A 26,630-nucleotide genomic window follows, 5' to 3' on the forward strand; every position below is an offset into this window, starting at 1 on the left:
TTGCTATTTCTGATTCAGTTCATGCAGAAATAAGTACCAGAAATACAAAGAATGCTTCATTTTTGTTTATTCTGATACAAATTGAAAGCAGTTGATAAATGGAGCACAGCCCCACACTTCCTCTCCCTTTTCTCTCTCCAAAAGGCTATGATCAGGAGGAGAAACAGCAAGAGAAAAATAGCAAGTTATAACAATTACAGATAAGCATCATGGTTTGGACCTCTGCTTTCTGGCAGCTTAAGGGATAACCAGACCTATCTGCTAACAGCAGGTGAGCTACTCCTGTATGCAGTTACTTTATGGTTATATTACCATCTTTAGGCTGATTGTGCTGCTGATAAATGCAGGCAGAAATGATTTGTAAATGTACCTGCCACCTGCAGGAGCTAAGTAAATTGCAGAAAGGTAGCTAACATTTGGGAGTGATGGGTTCTCTCTAACCATCCCTATCTCTTCTAAACAGAGCTCTCCTGCTTTTTTAAGAGTATAGCAGCCAATAATTCCAGCCTAGGTAAGCCAGAATATGTCATTTCTCTAGAACCTCAAATTAAGAATCACAACATAACTGAGTATCACCATGCAAACATGGCCTTGTGTAACGTTCCAAGAGGGGAAAGTGGTGGTGGCAGCAGCAGGGGGAGGGAACAACTGCAAAAATAAGTTTTGGTACTAAAGCAAAACTCGCTTTATATCCCTCTCCAGATTTCATGATCAGACTATAACTATAGGAAACAATCAAAAAGGAGGAATCAGAGGTACTTCATATTCAAGTGAGCTGGTGGATGTTTCCACCATCACCACAATTGTTTTATTAAATAGCAGCCACCATATATTTAATACGAAATAGAAAAATACCTGACAAATAAAGGTCATATTTAATGAAGCCATGCCCTTGTTAACTTGTCAGTTCTTTTGCAGGTTCTGCAAATGGCCTTTTGTGTTGAATAAGCACTTGTCTAAGCCCTCTCTATATACTGGTTATGCCTTACTGTAGCATTTGTTATGCATGATGAGGTTCTGCAATTTCTAGGGCACCACCAGAGTAAAGAACATTTTTGGAACTTAAACCAGTAATATGTCTGCTTGGAAGCACTTATATTGGAGATAAACATAAACTGAAGCACAAGTATTCCATCTTGAGAGTTCACATCCTCAAGTAACATCAAATATGTTCTTCAAGGCTAGGGAGAATGCTATCTGCATTAATTTATGCTGGTTTCCACTTCACACTACAAAAAGGGAGACAGAAGCAAAGACAGTTAAGTTCTCCTCCCTGACAGAACTTTAAGAATCAAGCACCTAGAAGGGCTTTTTAAAATTCTTGTTGAGCCTTTGGCCTGTTAACATAAAAATAATCTTCAGCTCCTAGGAAACGCTGCATCCCTTTCCTGCAGGTACGTTTGCACTGAAAGAAAGCCTAACTAAAGCTATTAAGGCCTTAATGATGACCCGTTTCTTGATCCCACTGCAGAAAATCCACGCTGCTCCAAGGCTGCACAGAATGCTGGGGTGGATGGGAGGCAGGGATGTCAACAAGCACCTATGAAAGCTGGTAACTGAAGGCTCTCGAAGGAGCTCCCCTCCCCCCACAACACAAATTGGCAGAGTTAGCTTTTTTTCTTTCTTCCTTTTAGAGAGATAAGATTTCAAAATCTTCATCCTCTGAATCAAAGAATCTTTCCAGTCTGTCTGCATCAGAAGAATCTGCAGGGGGAAAAAAGAGGGAAAATCATCATTAAATCCTGGGATTACTTAACCATCTCATATTCATAGAAACTCCATACTGGACAAAGCTTGTTTCAGGAGTCAGGTGGAAACAAAAGTATTACATAGGCAGGAAGAGGGAAAAATGAATTATTAACACATTTAGGACCCCTATTTATAAAAGCTAGGAGATATCACTGATGGTAGCATATTTAAGATGTTATCAGTATCACAGTACTGTATTCTTAAGTAATTGTGTAAATCCCCATGCATGCTACACATGTTTAAGAGCACAATTTACAGTGCACAAAGATCTAACTTGTTTTGAAATTTGACTAAGCACATTAATAGTGAATGACAGCAAGACAAATTGGCTAGTATGCTGAGGGGGCTCTTGAAAGGAAATACTAGGGTTCTGTCTAATTTAATACATCTTTTGATCTGTGGCAAATATTTCACCTAAAATATTTTTAAATGTTTGTACATTTCTCCATTGGACACAATTGCCAGGTCATAGCTGCTAAGCTAAATAAGGGAACTGCCTATTTCTTGATCATCTGACTTATTACATCAACAGCAATCTTTTTCTAAAAGACCTGCATTTGAAGAGGAATTTAATTTTGGTTCTGTCAAGTTGGTGCAAACTCAACCTAGTAACATGCAAAAGTGCCTAGACAATATTTCAAAGGAAAAGAAATCCCAAAAGAAATTAGAAATCACAGGTCTATGGCAAGATGACTCAGGAAAATGGCTGGATCCTAAGACCTATTGTACTACATTCTTACTGTAGTCAAATTCTTGGGAATTAAGGAAGGGCTAATAAGAAATTGATTTCATCCAACTGTCAGGGATGTGAGAGCGATTTGCACTTATTGCAAAAGATAGGTCCAAGGACATCTGGCTAGAACTATTATCTTGGGCAGTAACGGTTAGAGTTGCTAGCAGCTGGGCCCCCCTTGAATTGGCTGGCTGGCTGGCAATACCCCATCACAAGAAGAATGCCTAAAAACCCAACTTTGGAGAATTTCTGTCTCCTGATCTGATGAGAAGTGTTACTCTCCGACCAACTGCCCAATTCTGCCAGCAAGGAGGCTTATATTAGGTAACTCATAGAGTATGGTTAGCATTATTGTTTCATTCTCATGGTGCAACAAGGAGTCCAGGAGGTTGGGTGCAGGCACTATGTATTTTTGATGCTTTGTAATACTGCTGCTATCCACTTGCCTTTCCCCCTTTCTTTTCCCCTTTCAGGCCCCCTCTCCCTCTCCTTTCTTAATAAACTCATTTAACATGATCTGGTGTTTGGGTGAGTCATAGTACTAAATCTGATGTCTTGGCCATGCGGGCTGAGCTTGGTCCAGCAACAGTGATCAGAGAGGCCTTCCTGTGGCCTTACATTACACTCCACATTGGGTATATAAACCTCCGGCCTTTGCGCTAAGTGTCCATGTAAACACATAGATGTTGTTTCATTTTAGTGAGGTAGAAAGTTTTATGTTGCAGCAGCAGCTAGTCCCCTTATTCCAAGGAGCATTTTAGTCTTGCTAACCTTTACGAAGTAAGGTTAGACTGTGGAAGATGATGGCCCAATACACTTGGGATTTATGAAAGGTAAGACCAATGCTCTAGATGCCGAATCTCATTGACTAGGAAGCCTGTGAAAGGCACACTGATGATGTTTATAATACAGTTAAAGAGTAAATGGCCACCTAGAAAAGTGAAGTGAGGATCATGCTGACCCTTCTATCAAGTGGTAACCTTGTAAAATTAATGCAACAGCATCCAATGCTCAAAGAGCTGGTGGCCTATTACATCCCCAGAACCAAATGCTTTAAATACCTGGATATCTAAAGGAACGCTTGTGCCCATATATGCCCTCCCGCCCCTTGAGATCAGCAACGGATGCCCTTCTCCGGGAACCCTCTGTGAATGATATTAGGAGGGTGACTACCCGGAGGAGGGCTTTCTCTGCAGTGGCACCCCATCTATGGAATGCGCTTCCCAGAGAGGTCTGCCTGGCGCTGTTGTTATTTATTTTTGGCGCCAGGCTAAGACCTTTTTATTTAAAACTTATTTTAATTGTTAAATTATTGAATTAATTAGGATTTTAAAATTTTTAGCCGAGAATGTACCGGGGTTTTTTTAAAAAAAATTGTTGTTATTTATGTATGTTTTTATGTATTCTTTGTGAGCCACTCCGAGGCTTTGTTGCGATGGGGGCAGCATAGAAATGTTTTAAATAAATACATGAGGCCTGTTTGCATGACATAGTAGCCCACAATGAGTTAGCTAACTTACAGCTGCCATTATGAGCTTGCGAGCCATGATCTGGGTTGCCACACTATGTCATGCCTTAAGACAGAGTTGTACAACTCTAAAGCAATGTCAGTTATGCAAGATTTGGATATACATAGTATTTCTGAAAAGGAAACTCTGTTAATGTGAGGGTATATCTTAATGGTCACCATTGCATTTCTACAAGAGGCTTCATTTTCTGAAGTTAGGAATAAGCCCACAGAAGATTTAAATGCCCAATGCCTTATCTAGTACACATTCAAGGCTAATCCTTAAGCTAAGAAAATACAAACACGATTACAGTAACAAACCATTTAGAGTAACAAAAATTCATAAGCACCTAGGACATTTAAAAAGGCAAAAAAGGAGGTAAGCATTACCTGGAGTGAGATTCAAAACATCAGGGCTAGAGAAGTGTGATGGCTGATGTTCTACTAGTTCAAACATTGGCAGGGCGCCTCTAATCAGTGACAGCTGTTGAAAGAGTGGAAAGGATATATTAGCTAGTTATTTCTTAACCATGGCATGCCTAGTGTTTGACATAATTTTTATAATTGACATACCTTTACTGCTGTGTCACAACCTTACTTATCAGTATAGATTATCTTAAAATCAAAGATTTTCTGTGGGATGGTAGGCACTAACAGCTCTTAAGAATAGGTATAGGAACATATTTATGAGTTGAATTTGATGGCAGGGAACTTGTGGTCTTGACCAAACTGCTTCTGGCATTTAGCCAAGTATATCCATATCTGTATCTTGTCAAACATTTTAAAAGTTGTTTTACATTACACAGAAGAACACTCCCACAAAGTATCTTCTCACTGCAGCCATCAGCCACTTTCAACTCCATTTCTACTTACTTGTTGATTACCTCTGTTACTACCTGTTGTAGAAACCTATTTTATTTGTATACCATTCCACATCCAAGCAGATTCTGGAGCAGCAAACAGTACAAATGCCAAGCAAATAGAAGAATAAAAAAAACCCACATAAGAGTATAGTGTAATAATTAAGTCTTGAGGTTACCACAACCTGTATCACTGTGGCCAAGCTATACCACGCCAGGAGGGGGTGTAGCTGGAGAATCAACCAGAGAGGGAAAAGGATACTTTGATCTTGTGTAATCCCTTGGATTAGAAAATAGTAAGTTGGACCACTAAGCGTATGTAAATCTCATGACAGAGCAGTAAAATGGAACCAAAAATTGCACACATTTCCTGGCAGCAGATACTCTTACACACAAGTGTTTAGAAAGTGCAAAAAAGTTCAGGACACCCTTTGGTGTCCTTGCTTCAGTATTTTAAGAAGCACTGAGCAGGGATGAGGGAGAATCACAGTGGAACTAGTGAGATCACGAGTGGCAGGGTCTTTCAGTGTACTTGCTAGGCAGCTCTGTTGACAACCCACGACAAAGTTGCCCTGCTGGCTTCAAACAACACAAGAAACCACCTTGCGTATGAATGAGCTAGAACAAGCCATGGGTTTTCAAGGTGACTTCATAAACACTAAGCCACCCTACAGAATTAGTTACAGGTTCACACAATATGATAATTGACCATGGCTGTGAATGGTCATGTTGTGTGAACCAGGTCACTGTGTTTATACTTTCAGATCTATCTCTTCTAAATGCTTGGAAAAAAGTTCCTTAAAAATGCATATAAAAGTAAAAGGGGGAGACTGTCACACGACCTTGCAAAGGCATACAAGCCAAGAAACAAATTATATGTACCTATTTCACCAGTTTTATTCTTTGTTTTTGGAGCTTCTGTCCCCAGCAGACCTTGCTACAATGGGAGATCATTTTTCCACTTCTAGAGCTTGCATAATACCATCAATTGCATTATACCATTCTTTCATTAGGCTTTGCAAACTGCAGACTTTGAGGATTTTCCATCATCCCCAGTTCTTGCTCTACTCAACCCAATTGCTTTTTTTAATTGCAATATGCAACCTCAAGAAGAGTTCTAGCATACTTTAAATCTTACATAAATGTTGTGAAATTTTAGTTGGTTCTAATGAAGCTGTCATCCTACTGCTGCCTGTGCAGTTCTCTAATGGACTGTCATGATTACCTGTGATTTATGCATGCTAACTGGAGGCTTTCACTGTGGGGTTTTCTTGATGGTAGCATCCCCAGAACTGTTTACCTGCCACCTGGCTGATAAACTGAATGTCCCAGGCCAAGACCTTTTCCTCTGCCGATGTTTTTACATGGTTCGAATCCAGAGAAAGTTTATCTTGTTTAAAAGGCCAGTTGAATTTGGTGGAGGTTGAATGCAACTAATTTATGTCCCACTTATTTCAATGGAATGTAGATGGGGAGAGAGGAAGGCATGTGGCTCTCTAGATGTTGTTGAACTGCACTTCTCATCAATCAGCCAAGGATGAGGGAAGATGTGAATTGTATCCATCAGCTTCCAGAGTGCCACACATTCCCCACAACCAGCTTATAATGTAATCAGCTGTTTAGATTTGGGGCAAGGTTAAACAATGTTCCTGCTGCTAATGTAAGTTATTATTTAATGTTGCTATTCTCTTTATAGTTTTGATATTTCATGCATTTGTATTTTAGAGCTGTTGCTAATGTACTGTAATCTTTTAAATACATAACTATTTTATTTTTGTTCTAAGTGGTATCTTACTGTCATCTTAAAGTGTGTCTTTACTTAGAAGTGAAATGAGTCCCATTTCATTGAGTGAGCATTGTTCTTAGGTAAGTGTGCATAGGACTTATTTTGCAAGCTGTCTTGATTTAAAAAAGATAACAGTAGGATAGAAAATGTCAAATTAATTTAAAATATTCTAAGAGTAGCTTCACAAGAAAAGTAAGGAAATAAGCAAAAGACATTTTCCCAGTAGAATACATGCTCAACCTTCACCTGTGCTAACAGAACAAAATGCTAATTGCTCGGCTAGTAGGAAAGGCCCTAGCTTCAGACAAGTCTAGCACAGACTATACAAGTCCTGAGATTAATGCTCTATCTCTGCAGATGTATTAGTATGTACTATTCAAAGCTGAATTCATTATTCATATATTTAAAAAGTTATCCTGTCCTTATTTTTCCACAAAGGACTTGCTCCATACAAACCTTCTTTATTTGCTGGCACCAGTCATTGAAATCTTCCTCTGTGTTGCAGAAGAAGCCCTACAGAAGGAAAAGCGAAATTTCCATTGGCCTAGAATATATAAACAGAAAGTGCCTGGAAATAATCATGTCTTGTAAAGTGAAAATATCTTGGATATGTTTTCAGAAGCAGCTACATTTCAGTAGCTAAAAGGAGAGCACAGGAGTGTTTTTTCTATATAGAAAAAAGACAGGAGAGATGAGACAGTGCAATACCAGTGTCCTTCTAAGGAGAGGAATTAGCTAGAAATAAATAAAGATTACCCCAGATAACAGTCCTCACTCAACTTGAAAGCGAACTGTAAACACAAAAACTCACAACTGCAATAGATGGATCAAGCTCAGCAATGCTCATTCTGCAGGGTGGATGCTGGCAGTGGAAACTCTCATCAGGGATGTGGCAACTGTCCATGGGTTCCACTGCAGGCTGAGTAGTGTGAGGGTCAAGATAAATTAGTTCTTCACCTAGGGAAAATAAACAGAACAAGCTGTAAAATGGAAATACAATACTGAAGTTCCCATGTGAAAAGAGCAGATCACATGCAGACTGTTGCTGCATCTCAGTTAGGTCTGAACTAGCAAAGTCACAGATGTCTTAGACATTCACAAAAGGAAGCAATGAAAAATTGCACAAGGAGATAACCCATGGGAGCTAATGCAGCATATCCCACAATTAAGCCTGCATTCAAGCAATGAAGATACACAAGCTCAGTCCTGACAACTCAACAAGCATTTTTTAAAACCATTTTTGGGCTGTCATGTTGTCTGAAGCCAGTCATGGTATTTTGCCATGATACATTTGGTCTTCAGAAACCATGATTTAAAAAAACAATGATTTGTTCTTATCTCAATGGTCTCTGTACCACCATGGCTTGTTGTGTCATCCAAACTCAGGATCATGGTTTCTGCAGTCATGATATGCAGGTACCACAGAATCCTCTGGAAAGAGTGGCAAGTGCAGGAACCACTCCAGTCATCTAGCCTCTAAGTGTGGACTAATGACAAAAAGGCAGGTGACATGGAGTTTTGTGAAAGCAACCATAGGCATTTGTTCTTTAAAGAGATATTTTTCTTTAATGATCAGTGCCATATGAGCAATGCTCATTTATAATAAAGATGTTCCTTTGGTAAGCTCAGAATGGCCTTCCAAATAATTAACTAGGCAACTCAATATGCATACTTCTGGGAATAATGATTACTCACCTACATAACCAATGAAGTAATGAGCACTGTTAGGTTTTCCTCCAATGACTCCTAAGGACTGAGACATCATAAAACAGTGCTAGAAAACAACAGAAATACAATTAGAGACTCTAGCAGAAGTAGGAGTATCCATCCAAATAAAGAGGAATACATGATTAGAAAAATGAACGTTTAGCAACTAGGAAGGGGAGAGGCTGTAGGCAGCTCAGTGGCAGCACATAGTTTGAATGGAGAAATTCCTAGGTTCAATGTTTGGCATCTCCAGGTAGAGTTGGAAAGAAGCCTGCCTGAAACCCTGGAGATTCAGAGCAAGTCAGCACTGATAACTGGACTTGGTAGGGGGCAGTAACCTAACAGTCACTTTTAGGAGGAAAAAACCCCAGTCCCTCTACAATTGTATTATCTGTTTTAATCCCTGATATTCCAACTGAACGGCCACAAGTGGCTAATGTACATCAGAAATATTCACCCTTACAGTAATAGAACATGAAATCAGTCCTGGAACACTGTCAAGAGTAAATTAGTACTGACAATGCTGCTACGATAAGTAGGCAGATATAATAATATAAAAATATATACATGGTACTTGTTTATTTTAACATCTTAAGTACTTCTGGTTATTTGAACCCCCTACTTTCAATGTTTCAATATAAGCTTCATTGATGTCTGTGAGGCCAAGGCGGAGAGGTATCAGCAGGACTAAAGGTTTCCAGAGGAGTAGTCTGTCTGTACATTCAGTTCCACCTGGATACCCATTGGAAAGTACATCTGATTCTATAGCAGGAAATGCTGAAGCTTCAGGGCATGGGCAACTGAGCCTGCACAGCCTTCCTGTCAAGACATAAACAGAAATAATCTCAGCAAAAATCTCAAATCTTCAGAATTTGGCCATAAAGCCATTTGGAGTGCTAAGGAACTCTGAAGATCCTACAAAGCTTTTTCATAGGTATTCCCCTACATACTTCTGGAACAGTTCACCCATAGAAAAATTAAACCAAAGTGTTCAAGCACATCTAGAAAGCTTGGATGTGCACACGGAGCTACCTTAGATTGTTTCAGATCCCAGGTCCCACTAGCCCCATGCAATCTACTGAATATGGAAGCAGCTTATAAAAGTCCTAGGCAGAGATCTTTCCCAGCTCTACTACCAAGAAACCTTTTAACTCAAAGTAGAATATGAGTTGGTGACTTTTGGAAGGAAAGGCGCACATGCTACCATGAGCAGAGTTTTCAGAGTAGTATATTAGTACTAATATGCAAACACTACTATAACATTCTACTTCAAAATCATAATTGCCAATGGGCCAGTTCACATGACAGGACAGCCAGTCAATGATTAATTTACCCCTGAGGAGCTGCAGATGTGCCAAAAAGTATAATGTATATGCTTTTCCCCTCTACTGCTACTTCCAATGCTTTTTTCTTCCATTTCATTCTTCTATGTAATTAGGAAATATTTTACACACACACATACTTTCTTCATTTCTAAGTAATCCAATCACCAAAAAGAAGCCTCAGTGCTGACAAAAATTTTCACAAAACAATCACGCATTTCAGCTTAGCATAGTTTTAATTCACTGATTTTGTTGCTGACTTTTCCAAAATACCACCTCTCTGATTCAATAGCTAAATTCATATGAGAACATATTATTGCTCTTGAAAAAAGTCCTGGTGGAAACTATTTTCTGATCCCTTGGGAGTGAAAGGACATAGAAGGTAAATGGTTTTTAATTTTGGATCAATACTTAAGATATTGTTCTGAGACTGTAATAAAATGTGTGTGTCTGCATGTGCATGTGCGTGTAAAGAAGAGATTGAGCAATTTGCTATTCATTTTACATATTGTAGTAGCGGTTATTTGTATCATAAATTGAAAGTCAGGAGGTAGAATTTTTCAGATTGAATACAAGACTGGACTCAGTTGGATCTAGAAATCCAAGTTTAGAGCTCTAAGCCCACTTTCCTCCAAATATAACATGCAAGCACTGAAGCATATTCTTGCTCTTGCACTATTTTGGCCATAAGGGCAAAAACATACAAACCTCCTCCAAATCAATTACTAGTCTACTAGTACTAGTGCAAGAAGCATGTTTGTTTGAGAATCTTCTTCATTGTTTAGATCAGCTGCACTTTAGAACCTGAGACATTAAAATTAATTGTACTCATCTGGCTTTTCTAGTTAGAATCTACAGCACCTCACTGCCATTCGTAAGTAGTATCATTTTTCTAAAGCTATCAAGTCCTCATTTTCATTCTGTTCAGCATGGATATTTGTAACTGAACAGCAAACACACCTCTGTAAACCACAGAGTAATACTTACGTATCTCTTCCATCACGACAGTATTGTCCATGGCTATATGCACTGCCAAGGAGCTCCATGTATCAAAAGTGGCAAGTTTTCTAGAGTGGTAAGTTACATGCAAGTACATTAGAGAGGAGAAATGACAGCTATGTATTAGGTATTTCAAACTATCAGAAAGCTCTGTGGCTGTGTTCATGTTGCACAAGTCAGAATCTAGCTGTGTAGTACAATGTAAGATGGCAATTGCAGCATTCCAAGTATTACCTTTCATATTACTTGCAGCACTCAGACATTTTACCATTCCTACTGTGCATATATATGCATACGGAGAACAAGTTCTGCTAAAGTGGAGAAAACAGATGAGGCCTCAGTATGTCTCCCAAGGAAGAAGAGTGCCTACACAGTGCTCTCTGCTTTTCTTATAGCCTCTTTTCCCTTATACATATATGGACTACAATATAGTCTTCCCTCTAACGCCCAATCTTTCCATATTACTGATTTTGACCTGGAATAGATTAGAAGTAAATACAAGTGTACTGATTTGGAGGAATGTATTTGAGCATACAATTCAAGTTTTCCAGTTGAAAAATATTCTGATACTTGACTCAGTAAAATAGCTTCCCTGCCTATGGTTTGTGTAAACTGAGATGCTGCAGTTTCCCTCAAAAATGCCCAAGAGTATACTTGAAGCTGGAACAAAGACAGAAGAAAGTGCTTGTAGGGAAGGGATACTTCCAGGCTATAGAAATGGTACTACTATTTCCCAATCTTACAAGCAACAGGGTAATGTAAAGCAAAATAATTCCTATGCAAATCTATAGGAAACCCAAGTGACACTGTGCCACAAACGTCTCTCTACTCCACTATACTAATCATTCATTAGTAAGAATATTAACATACCTAAGTCTTCTCAGTGACATTGAAGCTGTGAAAATACCCTTTTCAAAGAGATTTTCCTGGCATCTTGTATTACACACATCTTTGCACCAAGTGAAGATCTTTTTATTTTTCCCAGGCTCTTCAAGCTTAACACATCCATAGTACTGTTTTAGATTCGTTATATTCCTATCCTGTCTTTTTCAAGGAACTCAAGGTCACTTACATAATTCTCTTCCTCCTCCTCTCAATTTTATCCTCACAACAGCAAACCTGTGAAGTAGGTTGGGTTGACAGTCTGTGTCTGGCCCAAAGTCACACAGTGAGCACCATGGCTGAGTGGGGACTAGAACCAGATCTCCTGAGTCCCAGTCCCACAGTCTTAACCACTGAACCACACTGGCTTTTGATATGTTGTAGAGATGCTGCTTTTATTCTTTTCTACATTTTAGTTATGAACTGGCATTTTAATATAGTGTGCGATGTAGGTACATGGAACTTTATGAAGAACATGATATGGATATGTGTTTTCAAGAGGCTTACATTCCAAAAGTAGTGACATGAAAAACAATCAACCAGGAACACAAGCAGAGAAGCATCATTGTCTGCTTGTGAACTTTACATAGGCATTTAGTTGGCCACTGTGAAAACAGAATGCTAGGCTAGACAGGCCTTTTGTCTTAACCAGCAGTGCTTTTCTTACATAATGAGGGAAAGAAACAGGGTAAACAAAAGAAGAATATGCTATTATTTCTGTTACATGTATTCAAGCTTAATTTGTTACTTGAGTATGCTGTCCAATAGTCAAAGCTCTCTGGGTGGTTTACAAAAGGGTAAAGGCTTTAAAAATATAGCTAGCTATTATATAACACTGAGACTACTGCATTGTTCTAACACTTGGCAGAATTAGGTATGGAATGATATGGATTATACATATTAACATTCTAAAATACTTGCATTTTATTAATCTTGTTTACTTGTAACCCACCCAGAGGACTGTTGTTATTGGGCTTTATATAAATAAACCAAAGGATCCAGGCTGTAGTTTAAATTTCTGCCTGTCTTCATGTCAACAGTTTGATTCATCTTATATAGCATAGCCCCAAGAATGAAAGACGCCACAATTCTCATTGCGTTCCAGAGACAGTACTTAGTTGTGGGTTGCAAATGCATGAAACATTTTTGACTGGTTAGGCCAACTCTCTCTTGCAAGAAATATGGGAAAGCAGCACTAACTTATCTGACTTTCCTTGTCATGTCATTGTAGAAGACGGAAATAAACTTCATGCTGTGCATGAATACAAAATACAGTTTTGTGAATACCCATGACAATTTTGAGCACACACTTACTTCAGTACTTGTGCAACTGTGTTTGGTCCATACCACTGGCCTATAGATTTTCCCTCTCCGACTCCCATCTGGGCTGCAACAAACAAATTATAATTGGTCCAAAGTTCCAAAGCTCTTTTCTGTACCTAACTAACTGAATAGAGACTTATGGTTTGCTAACACCCGGGAGCAACAGAACCATTAAATATAATTATGAGATGTCTTGAACAAAAGCTTCAGCTTTTGAGAAATGCACCAATAATCCTTGGCATGCGGAGGTCGCATACAGAAAGAAATGGGGAAAACGTCTGTACTCAATAAGGACTTATCCTTATTGAGGTATTCAGAAGCATTGAGGGAAGTATAAAAATGAGGTTTCCAGAACAATAGCAATATCAATCAGTTGCAGTTCTTTGTGGTTTTTTTTAAAGTACTATTCATATTAGTCACCCTTACCAAACTTTATGCTCCTCGTATGTTGTAGACTTCAACTAGTCAACATACCTATTGGCCATAAATCCTGGGAGTAGGAGTCTAATAACTCTGGAGTGCATCAGGTTGAAGAAGGTCCATGTAGGACAACACCTGACTCTTGAAAGATGCTAAAAGCAAATAGTTCTGTAGCTGCTTCATATCTTTGAACACCAAAGCTACATACGCGTATTGTTCTGCACTGTCCATGCATTTCATAGAATAAATGCCAGCTTCACACACTTAGAGCTCCTTAGACTTCAATCTATAGAATAGTTTTCATTTCTTTCTGATCCCTAAGTTAAGAGTATCTAATAGGAAAAGATATTTTAAACAGAATCATCCACAAAATAGTATATTCACAAGACCATGTACTCTCATGAAGAATAATCAGTGAAGAGGGTAAGAGAGGAACTGTCAAATCCTGCTCTGCAGCCATGCCTTCTCTTCCCTGCTGCTCAGCTTTATTCTGTTTATCAGCTGTGCAGCATCTCCTACACCACATTGTTCAGTTGATCAGCAGGAAATAGTGAAGCTGAGGGGAACTGGGGTGAAGCAGTAGAAAAACAGCCTCAGAGCAGAGGGGATGGAGAAGTTCCACGGGACAGGTCTGGCCCAGAAGCCACCAATTCCCCATCCCTAATTTACTGCAACATAGACTCAGAAGCATGAATTTACATTTGTGTTTACAGATTCATTTACAGTCTGTGTTCGTATCATTTAGAAACAATACATTTTCAGTAGGCTTCTTTGAAAAAGACTATCAGAAGAATCCACTATTGGCAAAATATTTGAAAGAGAAGTAGGTGATTCACTTATATTAATATGTAATCAACTTACCTATTTGATGGATTGAATAGTAACTGTCTTTTTTGTCAATGAAGGCATTAAGAACGTTGTAATAATTGTCTGTCTGTTTCTTCCCTTTCTCCCACCTCCAATCTGAGACAGAAAAGGAGATGCTTTAAAACAATGTTCTCAACTCTATGCATAAGCAGAGCTACGCTGGATCAGGCCAAGGGTCCATCTCATTTAGGATCTTGCTCACAGAGTAGAAAGCCACAAGGAGCTTATCAGTCAAGTCACACCCTATCAGTTGAGTTCTCCAGCAAGTGGCATACTGCCTCTGATACTGGGGGTAATATATAGCCATTATAACTAGTAATGAATGACAGGGCTTTTTAAATCTTTCCTAATTCTCCCATCAATCAGATTCATAGAATCAGTCTGAATTCTAATATGCTAAGAAAGGGGGGAAAATGTTTCCCTCTCCACACCACTCCTAATTTTGTACACCTTCTTCCTATCCCTCCTTACATGTCTTTTTTTCTAAGTTAAATGGTCCCAAATATTATAACTTTTCCTCATACAGTAGCTGCTCCAACTTCTTGATTATTAAATTTGACTTTCCTGAACTTTTTCCAGTTCTACAATATCCTTTTTCAGTTGCGTTGAGCAGAACTCTATAATCACTGTAAAAGTTTCTTTAGATAAGCCTATACTGGTTTAAATTATCCCCTCGTATTTAGGGAGCCAGAATACTGAAGACTATAATCTGAAATTATTCTTGGAGTTTATGTAACCAAAACAAATCCCAACATTTTCTAGATATTTTCATTTCCAATACAGCTGAGCAGCAACAGATACCTTAATTTTGTTTAAGGCACTCCAGCTAATTGTTTACTTGCATTCTTGTCATGTAGCAATATCAATAACTGCAACATTTTATTTCCACTGTGACAAATGCATGCTCATAAAACACTTTACCGCAAGATTATAAAGCAGCAAAAATAATTGTATTGGTTTTTATTTATTTATAAGTGTTATTATGTAGCACTTTTATCCAACACAAGTATTACTATAAATTTCCAATGAGTCTACTTTGTCATGTAGTTCTTGACAGCTACAATAATTTTTTCAAAGACCTTGAATTATTTGCACACACTAATGCGTCATATCCTTCCACCATCACTGCATTTGACTTACCTCTGCCTAAGTGCTTGCAGACCAAAGCCTGAGCAAAGATCATCTGGCCACACCTTAACATGCAGCCCCAACCAGTGTCAGATGTAGGCCCTGTTCCCCCTAAAGCCAGAAAAAAAAGCCGAGAAATCAACCTTTTGGGCAAGTGTGTCATAGGGAGCATCAGAGTATTTTTCACATATCTCAACAGGACTGGGAAGACCCAGAAGCCAGGCTATGCCTGCATCACTCTGCACACATTGGGGATTATGCCACACTGAATACAGTGCAATTAACCTCCATGTAAATACACACTGCATTGTGCTGCATTAATCTTCACTCCAGTGCTGTGCTGGTAAGCTTAGTATACTAGAGGCAAAACTCAAAAGAAGAAAAGTAAAATGTATATTTAAAAAAGCACACATTTTAACAAATGGTTGTTATAAAATGCAAAATCCCTAGCTATTTCAAGAAGTAACTTGAGGAAATTTTGCATTTTTATAATCTTTTCAGGAGTCATAATAGAAAATCCCAAATACTTGAGTAGCTCAACAATTACTAGCAAACACATGTATTTCTTATTTTACATTTTAAAAATATTTTTATTTATAGAGTAAGTGATAATACCTGAGATAATATTGTATATTCTTGTTTTACAGGATATTTTAAATTGTCAGATAATAGGGCTGTAATTCACGTTTAATTTATATTTTTCCTCACTGATGGCTGAAATGTGTTTGGGAAAAAGCACTGTAAATGTACTCAGCCTGGAATAGAGACAAGTTTTATAATGTGGATGTAAGTGAGATTAGAGGACTGCTTACTAAACATTTTGTGGAATGATACTACATTCATGTTTGTTATAAATTAATTAAATTATTCTATATTTATGTATAGTCATATGTAATTTCCTAAAACCATTATTACTTAGCTGTTCAGGAATGGTTTAGGAATTATTTCTTCTTTTCTTTATGTGCCTTAATTTTTATCTAGTCATTATCATTTTTTTTTAAAAACTGTATACTCTTATGCCATTTTTATAAGAATAGTCATTTCCAGACAATGCTATCTATCCTCATTCCTGGAACTGCCACTTTGGCTTCTGATGTTTTTTAGAAATTTAGCAACTGTCCTATTCACAAAGTTGTCAAAAAGTGTAAGCTTCTCTCAGCTTTGTCATTAACTTTTTAACCTACATGTAGATGAGCAATGAACAAAAGAAGGAGGCAGACAGATTTCCAAAAGCACAGAGCCCCACCTCCAAAGCAAATTTACTTTGTATTCTGTATCTTAATGCTTTCTGTGTCCAAGGTGGGAGCATATTTCATTTTATTTTTATGAATACTGAAATGTAACTAGGTGTTAGCAGTGAACCAGAAGCAAATGTGAATTTATTTTCTAAACTGAGACAGCAGAGTACCAAACGTTTCTTGCACTCTTCAAATGACAGAATGTCCTATCAAATAGTAAAAAGACAAAGCAACACAGGATTTGTTGATTTCACAAGGCAACAGAGAAATCAGGTACCCAGGAAAACACATGCCTCATTTACATTGTAATCTGAAAAATTAACCTTGCTCCTTACCAATGGCTGGAAAACTTTTTCTGTATGTGAACCAAAGACGAGAGGTAACATCCAACAGGATCTCCTCTTTCTCTAAAAAAATTTAAAACAACATATGTTAGTATCTTTTTCAGAAAATGGCATCATGTTAATTCAATGGTACTGTCACTGTCACACATTGCAATGACCCACCCTAGCAAAAAGCCCATGATTCACTGATTCACAGAACAGCTGGGTCAGAAGGGGCCAAGAAGGCCATCAGGTCCAACCCCCTGCTACTGCAGGACACCAGTTACACCATCGCAATCAGATAATTGCTTTTTTAATGCATCTAGTTTGTAAGAACATGGGGTTGGTAACTTGGGCTCAGCAATACAACAATCCATTGGGGGAAAACAGTCTCTACAACAAACCACAGGTTGTCAGGAAAGTTTCTCGCTATCAAACAAACCACCTGTGGTAACTGGTCTGGGTTCACATGACACAAAAGCACACCATGACTAGCCACTCATGATTGGCTGTCATTTCATGCAAACCCACTCAATGAATTAATAAGCCATACCATCAAGAATAAGAAAGTGTTTGTTTTTAGCTAGACCCATCAAAACCTAGAGAACAGATTAGAAAATTATTGCAACATATGTAATGCTTTTTAACTTTGTACCATATCTAGGGCATTTTTCTCTCTCAACTTCTAGGTTCAAGAGATCTAGGCAAAAAAAGAAGGTACTCCCTAACATTCATATCTGAAGTATGAATGTGCTGTTTAAAAATATTCATTAGATCATATAGTGGTTTGAAAACAAAAATAGAATACAATCAAGACATCATCCATCATCTCAGTCAGGGGCAACAAAGCAAAAGTATGAGATAGTAGTGGTATGAAGTATTTATGTCTCTTCAATTGATTTCAAATACTTGCAAAATAAATACCTGTTAATGCACTGTATTTTTTTCCCAGGATCCAAACAGGCTCTTTGGTCTCTGGGAAGTCTTCATACTCAAACCTGAGAGTATCATATGTGAGAGTAGCTGTGAAGAAACAAAGAAAACATGAAATAGTCATGATAGCTTTTAAGGTTTTTATATCATTCAAAACTGTATGGGAATTTATTTATTTTATTTTTGGCCAGGTCGACTCAAAATATATTGTTTTTATATTGTGTTTATTTATTATTGTGAGCCGCCCCGAGGCTTCGGCGAATGGGGTGGCATAGAAGCCTCCTAAATAAATAAATAAATTGTTCTCTCAAAGATTTAGAGACCTGTAACCATATAACCAAAGACTTCTGGATGCTATGCAAGTGAAAATTTTATAGGGTTATAGGGCAGTCTACTATGGAATGAAATAAAGAAACTACTTAATGAAATAAGAACTACCCATAATTAAACCCAACCATCTTTTTCCTCCTACATACATTGTAATGTTGGAAACACACACACACATACATATGAGCAACAGAGAAGATAGGAAAAGAGTTGATACAGATGTCTGACTCCAACCCCTGAAATGTTCCTCCTTACAGAAAAGGCTACAAGTTCAGAAGCAACCAAAAATCATCTCAAAATGTACATGCTGATCAGGTTATTAATGCACTGAAATAGTGTCCTTAATGCAAACTCTCCCCCCCCCCCCCACTTCTAATATAAAACCAAGAACTCTAGTTATGGCTTCATTCTAGTTTGCTTCTTGCTGGCAGTCTGTTCCATTGTTCTTATTGGAGGTAGCCCAGGAAAAAGGTAAAGGAGCCAGGAGGTTGTGAGTCTCTTTATGATTTGATGACTAAAGAATCATTAACTAAAACCCTTTCTACCCAGCAGCACAAAGTCATGCTTTCTGCAGAAGTATATTCCTTGTTGTTGCCATGTGCTATGAATATAAGATTGATGGGGCCCTTTGAAATACTTTATACCTTTCAGAGAAGTAGCAGATTAACTGCTGCACACCATCATAACAAAATGAAGTCTTTCCCAGGTGTCTTCCATATGTGTCAGGCAATAACTCCTGTAATCCCTGGTCACAAGAGCCAGTGGATGGGGACTGAACAGAAGATTCAGCAATCCATGTGTGTTGTTGGGCCTGAGGCTCCATGTTGAGCTGAATCTTCTATTCACCACAGAACAAGTTCAATAGTCACTTAGTGGATGCATCTGACTGTGATCTTTCACTGTATGCACGTAAGTGGAAACCACTAGTTTTCAGGGTGTGTGACATACTCAGGTCATCCCTTGCCATTTTGTTTGTTCCAGCTTTTTGTTTTAAAGGGAAATCAAAAGATGCAGGGAGTAATGAGTGCAAATGAAGGTTCAGATAAAAAAAAAAAATACGCAGGGCAAGCATTACAACCAGGTCCCATGTTCATGTAGGCTAGAATTAAAAGTGAATCACAGATCTGGAAAAACCTGAAGACTACACCTTTCCTTAAGAAGTAAGGGCATTGCATTATTCTGAAACACTTGTATCCCTTCAAGTACTCAGGCTACAAGGAAGGCTTCCTTTTTCTCATAAGATGACTGTTCATATTATAATAGCACACACAGGCTGGATCATCTGGGCTTCATGCTTTGCAAAGCTTCACCATACTAGGGAAGAGCTATAGATGTTCTATAGAGCAGTAGCCCACAGCAATTCCTAGCAAACTTACTTGCGTTTTCCCCTGATTCACAATTTAAGAGAGATTGTGATGCTAATGGGAGACCTTTAAACAGATTTGATAGATGAATAAAATTATGCTTTCGACATTAGAACATAAGACAAACTACTCTTACTTGGAATTTTGCCCCTCTCTGAACTCCATGGGTCAGGGCATGTCAGAACAAGCAACATAAAACTTAATGAAAAAAGATTGCATGAGTATATTTCTCTTCTGATACACACAGGTTAGGAAACTGTCACATATCACACTTTTATTAGGAGCAAAACCACTATTCCTATACTTGTTTCTTATATTGCATTTCACTTATTTCCCCAATGTATTCATAGCCATGTTAGAAAGAACATCATGTAGTCTTAAACTGTACAAACAAAGTATCACAAGTAGTAAGAGACTGAACCCCATACACAGAAGAAATTCTAGGCCTCCTTAAATAAAGGAGAAAAAAGACAAGGAATCAGTATGGTATTCATAGTTTCCTTATACATCAGAACTAGGCAACAAAAATAAGGTAGGTTTTAGAATAAACTTACACTGCAACATCACATTCTCATCTCCTTTGTCCTCTTTATTTTGTGTTTTTTAACTTTCTAGATCACAGATTCACTTAAAATTTCACGTAATATGCAACTTCAGCTTAGAGGGCATCATGTCCTGTAAGCCATGTGATTCTGACTGCCACTTTATGTGAAAGCATGTTGAGCCATTTTCAACAAAACCAGAAATACATAAAGGATGCAATTACATGCATGTTTAGACAGAAAAAGTCTGCCATGCCTCAACAAGCATGGCTGGCTGGTGGAATCCTGGGAGCTGCAGGACTTTTTTCCTGTCTAAACATGCATAGGATTGCAGCCTTAAAAACAGTTCAACTTTGCACTACAATCTAGACCCAAAAGGTCCTTGCTGTGAAGCATGCTGCATTTCACAGAGTCACAGTAAATATGAAATAAGATTCAGCATTCAAATCACACTGGATTTATATTATCAACTAGGATCACCACAAAGAACAAATGACTTTAGGAGAGAGCCTGCCTAAGAAGAACAATGACTAAAAGACACATTCAGAAAGTGAGAGATACGTTAGAATGTCTTCAACAGAAAAAATGTCTTCAACAGAAAATGGCATTTTATCTGTGCAACTTAACTCATAATTACAGCTGGTAAGCCAACAATAAATCTCTAGGCAGAATTTAGTATTCCAACTACCTGAAAGATACCAAAGCTTGTTAAATCAAAGAAAAAAAATCTTGGAGTCATTCCTATTTCTGAAAATGTTTCTATTTATTTGATTATCCTCCCAATATTTTGGTCTGAACAGTGAAGTGTAGTGTAGTCTTTCCCTGCCACCACTTTTTCTATTTTCACTTTTTTCAAAAAATGAGCAGTCTCTGTACACATACCTGCAGTGATCAGCTAAGTCAGACAGTTCAGAAGAAAGCCAGGCCCCACATGATTTAGGCCCTAGGCCCACTCCTTATTCAGTTCGCTAATCAAGCAACCCAATTGTAACATGCAGATTCTTCAGGACAGCCAAGATTCTCATAGTGGGTGGGTACTAGTGAGAAGCAAAGACCAGTGCGGCAAAGAAGTTCAAGGTTCTATCAGGTCTTTTTGACCACAGTTAGTAAGAGCTTCAGTTAGCTATAGCTTTGTGTATGTAACAAAAGAATGAATGGAAGCACCGACTGGTTAGATTGTGTCATTAAGTTCCATCAACACTTTTTCTTGCAAAATCATGAGTAAACAAATGAAATGACCTGGCAATCTGATTTTAAATACATTGCTCTAAAATAGAGTTCTACCAATGAACACACTTCCATATAAGCTTTTCTATATGTAAATTAGCCTTACACACACCAGTGTATTTCCTTACCCTGTCCCCAGTCAGTAAGCATAACAATTAAGGCACATGGTGTCAGGCTTCCAGACTTGCTTGGAATGAATACCTGGATTCAGTGGAAGCATACAATCAAGCACTCAACGGTTTATTTACAGCAAACAGAAATTTCTAGATTAACTGAAGGGTTGCAGTTTCAACCCTTCAACTGCAACTGAAGGGTTGCAGTTTCAGACTGACTATGAGGAAACACGGAGTATTTTATGGAGTTGGTGACATGAATGCTTTTGCAGGGAGGGGGAAGGAGACCTTGAACGGGCAATATGCAAGAACAATAGAAGCAAAAATTACTATCAGACACGTCAGGAAAACATCATGATGCATCCAGCACTTGAGTAACAGATTAAAAAAACAACCACCACCACCAATCAGGAATTACAAAATTCAACAGGCTTCAATGTTTGCTTTTTACAATCAGAATTTTTTTTGCAATGAGAGAGCAGGCCCAGTATGTGACTATTCAAATTAGTTTCATGATACCATCCCTCTGCTGGTTGTGCTCTGCATTTGAGAACAATTTGCCAGCAGGTAAATCATTGCATATCCTGGACTCGGCTCCTTTTCCCACAGAAGGAACCTGAATGGGAAAAAAACCCTGCAGATTGGGAGGGGGTGAAGGGAAACAGGCAAAGCTTTCTATATTCTAAAGTACGAAACTTTTATTAGGGCAACTCCAACAATGGCAATAACTGCTCTGTATTAAAGTACATCAGCCATCCAGGTATTGTGGCCAAGAAAGTAGTATGTTGTTAACCAGAAAGCAGAAAGATGAGCTTGAGAATCATAGACATGTGGCAGTTGTGGAACTGTTCACCACAATATCCCTGGCTCAGTTTTGACCTTGGACACTGATAGCAAAAAAACTGTTTCAAGATAATGGCCTCAGGATAATGGACTTATGATTCTGAACAGAAGCAATCTCCACATACACAAAACCACTACCAAAAGTTTTATTTTATTTTGATGATGACATAATAGGCAGTCCATTATAAAATAATGCGGCTTCTTTCAGAGCCATGTGCTGGAGACCAGGATGAGAGTTGGATTTGTTTACACAGTGGCCAAATTTGGATGGTATGCCATGGATGGTATTAGAATGCATATGCAAACCTGGCAACTCTGGGTTACATGAGGGTTAAACAACTCTCACATGAAGAACAGCCATCAGACAGAACACAAAGCATTTAACGCTTGCAAAAGCCACTCAACAAGCAACCTCCACGCAAGGCTGGATATTGCAAATGGTGTCTTCACTTGCCTCACATGTGCAATCGTCACTGGATTAAAGAAGCCACAGTGGGCTACCATGTAACGTGAATGCCTCCATTGTGTGCCAAGTACCACCTGCAAAAATAATAAATTCCATTCCATTCTAACCCTACTCTGCTGTTCATCTTGGGTTAGCCAGTCTTCACTGTGTTTCACTAAAGAACTATGGTTCATCAACTATTATCCACTCTGCATTTTGCACAATAACGTAATCACTGAAATGCACATATGAAGCATGCCAAATAGCAAACGTATGAGACAAACAGGTATCCTGAAGCATCCAGTTCACTTTCTCACATTGATTAAGGCATGTATTCTATACCTGGGTAATGGAGCCAAACTCTTCAGGTACAAGAACCATTTATTGTCCATTATGGAAGAAAGGATACCTGAAAACCTCAACTCAACAACCTTAGTGTATGAGGAACAGTTCACATGAAGTAACTATGGAAAGCAGAACTGGAGAAAAATCAAACAGGAATCAATTGCATTTATGTGCACATATGTACATATAGCTGTAGTTAACGTATTATTTTACTGAAGCAGATGTTCACATGGCAACTTTGTTATGTGCCATCCAATTGTCTCCAATGAATGAAAGACCTTCAAAATGTCCTGTCCTTGACAATCCTCCTCAGCTCTTGTAAATTCAAACTGTGGTTTCCTTTATAGAATCAATCCATCTCATATGTGGCCTTCCTTTTCTTTCCCCCTACAACTTTCCCAAGCATGACTGTCTTCTCCAGGGAGCTTTGCCTCTAATGAACATTGCAACTACTGCTGCTATATTACAGTAACCTAGTTTGAACAACATGATAAGTCATGGTGTGCTGCCACTGTGGGTTGTTTCAGGATAGCTTGTCATAATATCCATACCTGGAGAATGTTTTTAACAGTAGGCTTTTTCTAAAACAAACTGCCCTAAGAACCCATAGTTTGTTCTTGTTTACAGATTTCTTATACTAATATTCACCTTTGTTTTCTAAAACAAACCTAAAGCTACTTATATAATTCTCCTTTTTCTCTCTGCTGTACTCACCTGGAGTACTGTGGAGATGCAGAAAAGCTAGAAACAGGACAGAGTAGAGCATCAAGGATGATTAAGGGACTGCAGGCAAAGCTCTGTGAGGAAAGACTGAAAGAACTGGGCATGTTGAGCCTCAGAGGGGAGATATGACAGCACTATACAAATACCTCAAAGACTGTCACAAAGAGGAAGGACAAGATATCTTCTCATTCATTCCAGAGTGCAGGACATGGAATAACAGACTTAAGTTAAAAGAAACTAGATTTAGACTACATACCAGGAAGAATTTCCTCACTGTCAGAGCAGTACAATGGAACCTATTACCTCAGGAAATTGTGGGCTCTCCTTTGCTGGAGACATTCAAAAAGCGTTCAGACAACCATCTAAATGGGATGGTGTAAATTAGCATCCTGCGATAGCAGGAGGTAGGACCAACCCAATGGCCTTCTGCTTCCTTCTAACTCTACCATTCTATGTATGATTCTATGATCTGTTGTTGGGAACAGCTACAGAGCCACCTAGAAAGAGTGGTACAAACTTCTGCCATTCTTTCTGTTCTCACTAGTGTTACTGCTGTTCTATCTCATCCCTTGTCAGCTGCCTCTGCCCTATGCATCTAAAAGTCATGAAGAAAGGATATTTAAAAAGTATCCTAAATGCTTTCAGTAATTAAAAAAGTCTTGTGCAAGTACACACATTCAAAAGTTCACTGCTATGAACTTTGCATAGTTTTCCCCTTTGCATTATGCTCTGCCCTGAAATGTATATATCTTTATCAATCCCTGTTACTACCTTGTAACTGATATGCATTTCTGACAGATAAAAGTTGAAAAGTTGATAAGGTGGTGAGGGGAGTCAAAAGTGGCTGCAAGCTTTTGAAGCTTTTGGGTGGGTGTAATTATTTTGTAATTATATGAAACAGCCTTTGAAAAAAAAAATTTCACAAGCAAGGCAAGCATGAAATGAACTGCTAAAAAGAGGGGAGATACTGTTATCCTGCATCAAACAGTGACATACAGTCTTGTACATTTGCAGAAGTCCTCAGACAATTATAACAAATGAAGAAACAAAACTCATGCAGTTTGTGACTTTATTGTTTCAACAAATATAAAGCAAGAAAGGACCAACAATTTGTCCAGAACTAGAAATGTTCTTCCTCAAGGAAGTCACCAGTGAATGACCACAAACACAATTTTGATTTGCTTATAAGCATTCATACTAATCAACATATTACATGCAAGTAAATGACAGTAATAAAGAAAATCCTTCTGTTCTTCACGTATTACTTGTTCACTGAAACCATATGAATATGTTCTCAGAAGCAAGTTCTACTGAAATTGAATTGAACTTACTCCCAGGTAAGGGGGTATAGACTTGCAGCCAAAAGATGAGAGTCCTTATAACTGGAGTGAGGAGCACAGATTTTCATTGTTTGGCAGCCATACATTTTGTGCCACAATTGATCTAGAACAGTTAATACTCATATGACAATTGATCACATGTCACTAAAGAGTTCCTTGCAGTTCTGTCAGAGACAAACAACAGTGATGCATCTGGGGCATTTTAATGTAGTTTAGCACATACACAGAGATATTATGTTTATTTCTTAACTATCTCACTTAGGAAAACAAAAACTATCAGTAGCCTCAACCTTTTATAAAGAGTGTTGTACTTTTTTTTCACCCACTGAGGAAAAACAGAAAATAAATGTAAACTTCAGTTACGGAGCAGTATAACAATGAATGAATGAATTAATGAATATATAAAATAAGGGCAGAATGTGGTGTTACCACATTCACCATCTTATTCTTTACCATCTGGAATAAATTTTTAAAGTGTCAGCTGTGACAGTTACTAACAATTTTAGCATCAATTGTCAAATAGCGGTCACATACAGTATCACATCCCTTCCACCACCACTACTTAGGTAGGAAAGCAATATGCAATTCACTCTTTAACTGAAAAGGAATCTTACATTAACTTTCTCTGATCTTTGAGATCTTATTAACTCTATAAAACTTTACACATTCCAGTAACTCAAGGCATCAAATGATGATGAAGCACCAACCCTGTGGTCTGTAAACCACTTTATCTACTCATGTCAGGACAAACAACATCATGCTGGCCTGGACTATGAATGTGAGAGTTACATTCAATGTCATGGCAGCTGTCTCTATTTTAAAAAGAGTGGGAAGCGAAGCAGCACGCTTGCCCGACTCCTTTAAGCAACTTTATCCAGCCACCACCTTTATTATGAAGCGCGTCTTCTTCGGATGCCACGTCTTAGCCCCATGGAAAAGATCTTTCACCACCCTCCCCCATTGAACAATTCTCTCGCCCAGCCACAGAGACGCCTCGCCAGCCCACCCCGCGAGGAAGCCCTCTCCTGACATGGTCCGACCCTTTTTTCCTTTCGCACCCTCGCAGCTTTCAGCCCCAAACACAAAGAAAGCTCCACCTCTTCCCCCCAAATAGTCTTCCCACTCTAACCCAACCCCACAGCACCCCCGACATTTACACCCTTCTCACCCGCATCCATCCTGCCCCCAGTGAAGCTTCTGGGGCGGCCACGGCTACCTCCTTACACAGATCACCACAGCGGCGCACTCTAGCCAGCTCGCCTTGACAGCCCGGCTCTCGTCCAATCACAGTGCTTCTCACCATCCATATGAGAGGCGGATAGGTCAGCTGAAGAGGTCGCAAGCTACTCTGCGCTGCACTGCTTCCTTCTGTCGCTTGGGAGGTGCTGTACGGACAGTGTAAGACCGTGAAATAGGTTCATTTAGGTTCTTATCCTACTGAAGTGGGAGGAGCTTTTGTTTATCACCACTTTCTGTCCTTAACCCCCTCCAAGTTGTACGACTGGTGCAAAAGCACAGAATAGAGGCCGCCATCTTCCTGTACGGAGTATTCAAGCACCACCCCTTTTCTCCAATATGGCGGTC

At 38.7% G+C, this 26,630-nt stretch overlaps 1 protein-coding gene across 1 annotated transcript; it reads right to left on the reverse strand.

The window, feature by feature from the left end:
- Positions 1 to 50: 50 nt before the first annotated feature.
- ATG4B (autophagy related 4B cysteine peptidase) lies at positions 51 to 26,444 on the reverse strand. Its single transcript, XM_044433055.1, has 13 exons — positions 26,215 to 26,444; positions 17,769 to 17,867; positions 16,857 to 16,928; positions 15,296 to 15,394; positions 14,150 to 14,251; positions 12,860 to 12,932; positions 10,652 to 10,731; positions 8,965 to 9,161; positions 8,331 to 8,409; positions 7,447 to 7,592; positions 7,092 to 7,148; positions 4,380 to 4,473; positions 51 to 1,704 (listed from the first exon to the last, which is right to left on the reverse strand). Exons 1-13 carry the CDS (start codon positions 26,222 to 26,224, stop codon positions 1,631 to 1,633), a joined length of 1,182 nt encoding a protein of 393 aa, XP_044288990.1. The 5' UTR covers positions 26,225 to 26,444; the 3' UTR covers positions 51 to 1,630.
- Positions 26,445 to 26,630: the final 186 nt, after the last annotated feature.

The sequence above is a fragment of the Varanus komodoensis genome, unplaced genomic scaffold (assembly GCF_004798865.1).
Source record: "Varanus komodoensis strain SLA01 unplaced genomic scaffold, ASM479886v1 scaffold25, whole genome shotgun sequence".
Classification (NCBI taxonomy): Eukaryota; Metazoa; Chordata; class Lepidosauria; order Squamata; family Varanidae; genus Varanus; species Varanus komodoensis.